Source organism: Gastrolobium bilobum, unplaced genomic scaffold (genome assembly GCF_033153095.1).
Source record: "Gastrolobium bilobum isolate Gb01-03AN ecotype WA unplaced genomic scaffold, APGP_CSIRO_Gbil_v1 utg69924, whole genome shotgun sequence".
Taxonomy (NCBI): domain Eukaryota; kingdom Viridiplantae; phylum Streptophyta; class Magnoliopsida; order Fabales; family Fabaceae; genus Gastrolobium; species Gastrolobium bilobum.
This window is the reverse complement of record NW_026895438.1, coordinates 115,364-125,241: the sequence shown is the minus strand read 5'-3', so window position 1 is coordinate 125,241 and position 9,878 is coordinate 115,364. Positions and strand designations below refer to the sequence as shown.

Genomic DNA, 9,878 nt, shown 5'->3' with positions numbered 1-9,878 from the left:
GTGCCTTTTCGTCGACAAACAGATGTATCTTTTCATCCTAAAGGATATGTTGTTTCATCCTAACGGACATGTTGTTTCATCCTTGAAAGGGTGTCTTTTCGTGTTGAACGACTGTGTCTTTTCGTGTCGAACGAATGTGTCTTTTCGTGTCAAAAGGATGTGTTGTTTCGTCGTCGAATTGTCACGATGATTTGACTTCTTATCCATGTGGGGGATTGTTGGAATTTATATATATAAATTATGTAGACAATCTATTGGTTATGAATAAGAAGTTTGGTCGTGAAAATGTGTGCCTTTTCGTCGACAAACAGATGTATCTTTTCATCCTAAAGGATATGTTGTTTCATCCTAACGGACATGTTGTTTCATCCTTGAATGGGTGTCTTTTCGTGTTGAACGACTGTGTCTTTTCGTGTCGAACGAATGTGTCTTTTCGTGTCCAACGGATGTGTTGTTTCGTCGTGAATAGGTGCCTTTTGGAACGTGACTTTACGTTGTCTATAAATAGACACTGACACCTTCAGAAAATGTATCCAATTTTTCTGTACTGAAACTCTGCCGGAATTTTTCTCCTTCCGGTTTTGCATGTTCCTTTTCATACTCCGGTGTAGTTTTCTCTGGCATTCAGTTGTGTTCGTTTGGGCTGTTGATTGGTAGTGCCACCATTCTTCAGACGAAATTCGTTCTATCCTGAGAGACAAGTGTCTATCAACCTTTGGCATCAGTGAGGGGGTAAATTGTCTTAAGGAGACACGTTCTGTGGGCTCGGATTTTTATTCCTCTGATACTGCATATCATTATCATTCTGTTTCATATATCTGACAAGTAAGTCTGTTCTTATTTTATTTATAATTGCACAGTGGTAATTCTGATCATCTACCTACTCTGTTTTATACATGGGTTCAAATCTTTTAGTGATATAACATCATCCACTGTCTTCAATAACAAATTCAACACAGCGAAATTCGAAGGATATTGGAAGAAAGAGGAGGTTACAAAATAAAAATCTGAAGCTATTGATGAAATGAAAAAATCTGGCACAAAATAAATCACAAAATACCAAGTTCAAGGAGGCTACAACAATTGAAATTGTTCGATCAATATCAGCAGTAATAACATAACAGAGCACAAGAATATATTTGGGAAATGGACACCAGCACTTTACTTCAAAGAAAATATTTCATTCAATTTATCAAGTACTCAAACAGAACCAATTTTGACTTCTGTATCTCAGTTAAATCAAAATAATTAATCCCTTTGAAGTCTCTCATGTTGGCTTAGAGAAGGCAAAGAAAATAAAATGCATTCATATACAATCTTGGCCCAATGAAAGATTTCCATAGCCTACTAAATAGCAAAAAGCATTGCATTCAATCTCTTGAATTTAGGATTCATTATTGTTTGTTCGAGATCTTACAAACTCTTCAATTCTTTCTTTTAGTTCACCAACAGGTTTAAGCATATCCGCAGTAAGTCCAAAACCGGTAAACGGGTCATTCTGCACAAATAAAGCAAACAGAAGAGAATAATCAAGGGAACCTCTTCTCTATATGAAAATCAGTAATGAGGAATAAAAGGTCGAAAGGTATATACTTGATCACTAAGAAGATGCCCCAGAATGACAGATCGATCAATTATCATCTTTGAAGCAGGTAACAGAACTGGATCTTTCATCAAGGTGCCCTACAATATAAACAAAAAAGGTCATGTATTCTTTATATGTGTTTAGATCAACTTATGCATTCAAAACAGTCTATAATCAAAATTTATGAGCGCTTTCGAAAGAAAAGAAAAGAAAAAAAAAATCTTTCACCATAAATAATGGAAACCAAACATGTATCTAGCCAGCATAAAACTATTAAATTTCAAAGACAAACACAGAAAGAAGTCCAGAACACACTTTAAGTGGATCAATGAATTCATTTGGTATTTCTCCTAGAGTAGCTTCGGTATACATGGCCTCTGCCTCTAAAGCTGCAACTCTAACTTTAGCACCAAGTCGAATAAATTCCCGGATAATTCTCTCATAGCCATCATCAATTATGATATTGTTCAGGACATTTGCTGCAGCAAAAAAAAAACTGCAGCATATTCGCAGTCAGATTGCATTTGTTCATGGTAGAACAGACTAATTTTGGAGTATACTAAAAGTCTCACAAAACTTACCTTATCATTATATGATTGACTATCCTTTGTAATGGCAGCCGGGAAGACGGACTTTGTGTCACCTCTAGCCAGATGAACATATATGCGCCCAATCTTCAAATGAATAATTTAAAGTTTAATGATTTTCTATGAAAAAATAAAGTTATTTGTAATACATTAGTGTCATGTAACATATATGACACACAAGATTCTGGTGCCAAAGTGGAACTTCAATGGTAACTATATCTCTTTTTTTAATTGATCCGAAGAGAAAACCTCCCCACATCGCTCTCCGAAAAAGACAAATCAAACTAGCATTAATATTAAATATAAAATAAAATAAAAATAATCAATTCAAAATAAAAGCTTAACCTGTTAGGTGAAAGTTACATTAATGGTTTTATATTATATTTCTCTAAAGGAGGCTAAGTGGCAAGAATTAAACTCCTCACCACTTGGTCTTAAAGGTTCTAATACAATGTCAAGGACCAACTTTCCTAAAACTTAAGCGGTTGGGTAGAGAGCTAGAGGCCCAAGAACGATTTTATATCTCCAACAGTCAATAAGTGGTTTTTCAAAGGCTCAAAAGTCAAAACTGCAGATCATGTAAAATGGAACCAGTCCAAAATTGAAGTTCTTCAAATTCCTATGATCAATGAAACAGTATAAGGACCAATCCTCATACAGGTATGTTTAAACCTATAGACCGCAAAAGAATAGCATACCATCCCTCCCGTCATACTTAATCAACATGAGAAAAAGTACTCACTGTACAAATTTCAAAAAATAGTTGATGCCAACCTGCTTTAGCAAATTCTTTGGACGAGATTCGTAACTTTCGTGGTCTTCTAGAGTAATATATTGACTCTGAGGACTCACCAATTGCAGCAAAAAGTGATTGAGCCTGCTAGCCACACTTTCAACCTTGTAAAAGTGGGAAAATAAGATTAAACTCATAAGCAGAATAGCAAATATCACAGGAACATTATACTTTAGCCACTAATACTGTTTTATGAAATGACAAGATGAATAACAGCAAGGGTTGGAAATAGAGAAAAATTACCATCTCAGGAAGAAGGAATGGAGCAGTAAAATGCTCCGAAGCAAATGCAAGCAGCCTGAGATGTTCACTTGCCCACCCAATAACAACCCGAATACTCTGCAAAATTATCCAGCATTATATGCTTTATTACATAAATTTAAAAACAAACGCAGATACATAATTACATATTAGACCAAAAACTTGTTGGAAGTATTCAAGTATGAGTTATAAAGAAGTACCACATCGACTAGACGACTATATAACTGCAAAAGACCCATAAACCTACAACCTTAAGGTTTTGGGTTGAGATGTGGTGTCGGCTCACTTATTGTGGTTTATCGCTTGGCCCATGGATGTATCCCTTGCAAAGTTTTTTGGGCTCTCCCACACCATTTTTAACAAAGGTTTGGTTGGTTGGGCTCTCCCGCAGAAAGCTAGTGTGCCTCCAATACTTAAAAGAAAAAAGACTTTATAAGTGCAGAAGACCCATAAACCTACCCCTCACCATTTTTAACAAAACTCACCTTTTTAATCTTTATAAACTCGTTAAACGATGCACTTGTCCTCAGAATCAGCCTTGTTTTGAGATCAATAATTTGGTGCAGACTTTCATCAAATAGACGAATACTATTATTAATCAGAAAGTTCAAGAAATTCAGAAAGACGTCCTTTTCCTCTTCTTCAACAATCTGGAAGAAAATTAAATTTAGCGGAAATTAGAGACAGCTTAGTATGGTGTGAGATAACGAAATTCAAATGTTTTTAAAACATTACCTGTCTCCAAGCATCACGATGACTAGGGACCTGCCACAGGTATTCAAGGAGTTCAGCTATATGACGGTGGAAGTCTTTGAACTACAACAAACAAGAGACAATTAAGACAATAGCTAGGTCAACAAAAGACACCCTTTCTTGAATTCAACAACACAAAAAAATTAATTATTTCAATTATTAAAATCCATGGAATGGAATATGCCTATCGATATGTGTATATAGGAAACCATATTTGGGGAATTAAACTATGAGCTATAAAAAATGATGAAAGAGGTTGAAATAAAATTCCTAAGTTCCGCTGACATTGCTAATCAATGACATGTTTAGGATTATAATCAAACCTATTTATTTAACCACCTTATGTCACCATTTAGCAAATAGGACCACAAACATGACTCACATAGAACCCTGTTTTGATCCTCAACCTTGAGTTTCAAGACAATAATCTAGAGGTTATTAATTCAAATATATTCCTCATCTTAATATAAAAATTTACGGCAAACCCCTGGGTGCACAACACTCCCCGACTTGCGAGGGTGGGGATGAGGTCACCTTTGCATTCTTGTAAAGAGATTGTTTTCTGTACTCAAACCTATGACCTTTCAGTCACAAGGAGCAACTTTACAGCTGCCCTAAAGCTCGCCTTCAATATAGAAAATTTACAGCATTTAAACAAAATAAATTATCAGTCATGCCAAGAACACAGCCTTAAAATGTAGACTAACCTCAACTTCAGAACTAGTGAACTCATTGTCAACATAAAGTTTTAGAAGATTCCTCACAAGATACTCAAGAGACAATTGGTGCCCTTCAAATAGAGTAGCTGTAGTAGATAAGCTACAGCAAAAAGGGAATAAGGCAGGGACATCAAGCAAGATTTAGCAATACAAAAATAATAATACCCAAATATGCCAATTTTTATCATAAGAATGACACCAAATTACCTCTTACTGGGCATCCAACAGTTCAAGACTTTCACCATTTTTTCACTAATATATGGGTTTTTGATAAATTCAGGGCTGGCCATGAACATAACAATAAAATCCATGAACTCCTCCTGTAAAACAAGAATATAAATGCATTATCCTGCATAAGAAGAATTTGGGAGAAAAAATAGTAAGGGAAAAGTATCTCTCCAGTCACCGGAGATAAAGTTATCTCCAGTGAGCTCAAAACGACATTATTTTAGGTTATAAGATTAAAAAATTATAACGATAAAGACTAATATAACCCTGCAATATATTAGAATTACAAAAATACTTTGATTTCCGTCCCAAAACAATATCGTTTTGGGCTCACCGGAGATAACTTTATCTCCTTGAGAGATGCTTTACCCAAATATTAATCCAAGGAATAGGTGAAGTTTACCAGCATCACTCCATCTAATGCCTTTGGAATCCGAGAAGCAAATATTAGAACTTCCATGGCATCTAATACAAAAAACTGCGGTAGGGCAGCAAATTCCATTGGGAAAATTGGTGGTAGAGGCATCTTAGCTCCCCCAACCAAGTCAAGCATCCAAACAATCATCAAGCGGTCGAAGGAAAGTGCATTCCCGATCAGTTTGTTATCCTAAGGAAAATAATGTGAAGCCAATAAAGTCAAAATGACAATATTGAAACTTTAAAAAGCTAGAAAAAGCATTTAAGCTAGAAACTTATTTCATTTTCATGTGTATTACTGCATGTGCACATGCTTATAGAAATAACAAGCAACTCCAACGAGAGAAAATAAAATAAGACCTACCTCCAATAACTGAGCTTCATAACGAAGCATTTTGCTAGAGTAGAACTGGTGTAGTTCCAATTCACGATCACCTTTACCACACGCACTATCAACCTGGATATAATATGACTCCAGAGTTTATATTTTACATAACATGAAAGAAATCATTCGAAGCACATAGGAAATAAGTCAACATCAGAACTTAGCCCCCATAAAATAATAATACGAACAATCTTTAATTCTAACCAAACAAGGGACATGTGATTACCTGAACTAAATATTCGTACTCAATAAATGCATTTATAAGGCCTAAGTTGAGGACTCTTGCAGTTAAAAAGAACCTTTCGCAAATTTCATCATGAGAACTGCTGGCTTCTTGAGATTGTTGAGCATCATTATATTGATTGATCCCCTCAGCCTTAGCTGGGTATTTACTATCAAGCCATTTATAAACTTCTTCTGATGATGATATACGACGAGCAGCCAACCCACTAAAACAGGATTACAATAAAAAATTACCACTGCAGACATACATGAAACTTACATGAGAAGTTTACGATTTAATATACAAATCCCTCACCTTAGCTTCAAACGGTTTGAACAGTGTAAGTATTTTGGATCAAACCTTTTTGTTAAATTTGCATCTAAAAATGGCTCACATAGACGAAGCATGACGGCACTGACACTTACAAGCGTGCCTGCCTCTAAAGTGTTGTCATCCTGTTTTTCAAAAAACATGATACATATTCAGTATTCTCACGAGATAAATAACAAAGAAAAAGTAAAAAAAAAAAAAAAAAAAAAAAAAAGACAGAAACTTTCGGTACTAGATATGAAAGAAGTTACTGAATCCTATTTCACCATCATTCAAAAAAAAAAAAAAAATTCTTTCTAAATTCTGGTAATATATAATTTACCATTGGATCAGCACTAAATCTGATCACCTCCCCAACATACTCAAGTACATTTTCACGAGTATCGGGCCTTTCAAGGAGGATGAAGAGAACTTTAGCAAGGCCATCATACAATCTATTCGTGAAAATTTTGATAGTGGAGAATGACGATAACAATTGAAAATCTGAAAAGTCAGAAATCAATGGCCTGGATTTTAAGCAAGAGAAACAAAAATATGTTAAAAATGAACACAATTCAATAATAAATAATAAAATATTCCATCTAAATAAATCCAACAAGTAAGGTTCGTGTAGTAAATATATAGACCTTAACATAGAATTTTCAAGTGGAAACAAGAATATCGGGTTGCAAATAAAAAGCAACAAGAGTACGACGAATGGGTGTAAGTCTGTAACACTCAAAGCAAGAAGCAGTAAGCCATCTTCCCAGCAATCAAATGAGTTTGACAAAGTGGAAGCAAGAATATATCTTGCCTAACACAAAAACACTAGCTGTTGTTGCACGAGATAGTCAACTAAGGCAACTCAGAATGGTAATCTAATATAACTAATCTATCTATGAATTAAGGTGACTGAGTTTTAAATATTATTTTTGCAATTCTTTTTAGCTCTTTTTTTTTTTGCTTCCAACAAAACCGCCTGCAACGGGTTCTTTAATTTCCCAGAGAAACAGGAATTTGACTTCTCTCCCTCAACAAATGAAAGAAAAACCAAAACCCCCACCCACTCCACTTTGCATCTCAACATATCGAATTTCACCCAAACTATTTAATATTAAAATTTGTCCCAATATATCGAAATTTAAATTTTTTTTAAAATTAAATATTGGATATTATTGCGTAAAGTGAGGTGTTGGTGCTACATAACATTAACCTCAATAATTTACTAAAATACCAAGTATGTACCATAAAACAATTATTTTATGAAAGCAATAAAAAGTTATACTATTCTCCTTAGTTCCTCACCAATTCAGAAAAAAAGAAAAGCAATACTACAATATCAACAACAACTGAATTTCAAACAAATACGCAACGAAATATAACTCTTAAAAGAAAAAGAAAATTATAAGCTCACCCCTCGTTGCGAAAAAGGCTACAAAGAGGAAGGGCAGTCACCCGAAAAAAGAGACCCAAGATGGAGGTTCTTTCAAAAATAGGCGCTTTATTCCTGATAAAATGATAAGGAATCCAACGTGTATGCCCCGCAAGGGACTTTGCACCAATGGGAAAATTAACCAAAAACAACAAAGCCTGAAGAGAGTCTTCAAAATCCAAAAGATGAAAATGATTTCCGAAACTCGTCAACTCATCGTATAGGCGTTCAAAAATCGGGGTTAAATTATCAATATCCTCATTGTCCCCAAACATATCATCCATAAACTCCCGCGAAATCTTTTTTCCTCTACCTTTTATCTCTGGAAAAATCAGCCGTAAAAGAGGCAAACGCCAGGAACGCAAAAGGGAACGCAAATGAGTCTTGCAGTACTTAACGCAAAGCGCCTTTGTCTGGGTAACCACTTCTGATATCATAGTTTTTTGCTCTCCCTCTATTATCTCCTCGCTGTCCTCTAGGATCTTGTCCTCCTCTTGAGCTCGCTGCCAGCAATCGGTGAGATACTGGAAGATTAATTTCTCGCTGGTGTCACAGTGGATTCGATAGGCGAGATCAAGCTCAAGGAAAGGGCTCAAGCGGTAGAGCGTCTTTCCTTCGCTAATCATACAATCAACGACAGGTTCTGTAACAGAAATCTGAAATATTTTTTCTATGATTTTTTCAGCCATGATGAAAAGTAGGGTTTTAAATCAAAAAGAGAGAAAAGAGAAAATGTCTAGCAAATCGGATGAAAGCCAAGGTTTTAAAAAAAAAAAAAAAAAAAAGGAAAGGTCAGCAAGGTGAAAAAGGTCGATTAGCAAACCAATGCCTTAAGCCACTCAGCCATTCCTCCCAAGTTGTTGATAGGAATTTGATGTACGGTTAATGAAGAGGATGAGCATAAGTAGCTATATAACACAAGCACAGGGAAAGGCGTGCAGACAGGGTGGCGCATGCAGGGGGCGCAAGGTGCGCCTCAGTAGCTGAATAGTGGAGGAACTTTTGCACAGCGTATCTTCCGTATCTTCCGTACAGTTTGTTGTGCATACTAAGTTGCTAAATTGGAAAAAATATGAAATATGAAATATGAAATATGAATGGAAATAATTTAATGTAAAAGTATACTTTTTTTTGTCGTTTAAGTAGGTCTAACTAAAGTTTAACTTTTGGGAAACCCATAACTGATTTAAAAAAAAAAGCTTTACTTAAATATAACTTATTTTATGTTGTGAGATAAATTAAATGAGACCCACCAATTTTTAAAAAAGAAAAAAAGTGAGGTACATCTTTTTATGTAAATGTAATATGAGAGATGAAGAATCTTATGTAACATAAGAGTATAATTTCCCTAAAAAACAATCAAAATTGAAGTTGTGAGCTGTAAATAGTTATGACGTGTAAAAGAAATTATAAATGCAATTTTCTATATCGGATGATTTATATAATTTTCTATTGTAGTTAGCTCTTATTTATATAAAAAAAATGATATAATGTCAAATTCACACGAAAGGATTTCGTGGATGCGGCATGGACAGTGTGACACTTTATCAAACAAAACAAAACATAACAGATAGAAATTAAAAAGAGAAAATCACCGAAATTTAAGCCAACTAATTATAAACATTTTAGTGAACTGGTTTTCTTACTAATTATTTCCCATGCTAAATGATCAATGCTATTTGCAAACTTATTTCTTTAATTAAGTAATTAAATATATTTTTTATTGATTCTAACAATTAAAAAAGAAAGACAGAAAGATGGATCCATGTTTATATCTAATACATAAACTATTTCTTAAAAATAAATAGCTAGATTTAATATATATAAAAGTATATTTAAAAACGTCGATCCATGTTTACACTTTGGACACATTCCTTTCTTTTCTTTTTTTCTACCTATAATTATTTTTTGTTGGGAAGGTAATTTACTGTCATGAGTGTGTATATTATTGTTGGGAGATAATTTCCATCCAATTTAAAATATATTTAATTTTGCTCCTCCATAAAAATTTCTGACTGTAGTAGGGTTTTACTTCACATCCCAGAACTAAGTGACTCAATTACTCTTGGTTATTTTGGTACACTTCATGACTTTAGGGTAAGGGCATTGGAAGGTATATGAGTTTTTCTTTTTCTCCCACTGTGGTTCACTTCACATCCCAACCGCACTGATTTAATTTCTTCAAG

The 9,878-nt window shown here is 34.5% G+C and overlaps 1 protein-coding gene across 1 annotated transcript; it reads right to left on the bottom strand.

Moving 5' to 3' along the window:
* Window positions 1-1,384: 1,384 nt before the first annotated feature.
* LOC133311318 (probable ubiquitin conjugation factor E4) lies at window positions 1,385-8,381 on the bottom strand. Its single transcript, XM_061512342.1, has 16 exons — window positions 7,675-8,381; window positions 6,604-6,787; window positions 6,267-6,406; window positions 5,955-6,177; window positions 5,708-5,800; window positions 5,330-5,533; window positions 4,906-5,018; window positions 4,687-4,798; window positions 3,962-4,042; window positions 3,712-3,876; window positions 3,209-3,304; window positions 2,947-3,069; window positions 2,166-2,259; window positions 1,901-2,079; window positions 1,594-1,683; window positions 1,385-1,498 (listed from the first exon to the last, which is right to left on the bottom strand). The coding sequence occupies exons 1-16, from the start codon at window positions 8,379-8,381 to the stop codon at window positions 1,385-1,387; spliced, it is 2,718 nt and encodes a 905-aa protein (XP_061368326.1).
* Between the last annotated feature and the right edge of the window lie 1,497 nt (window positions 8,382-9,878).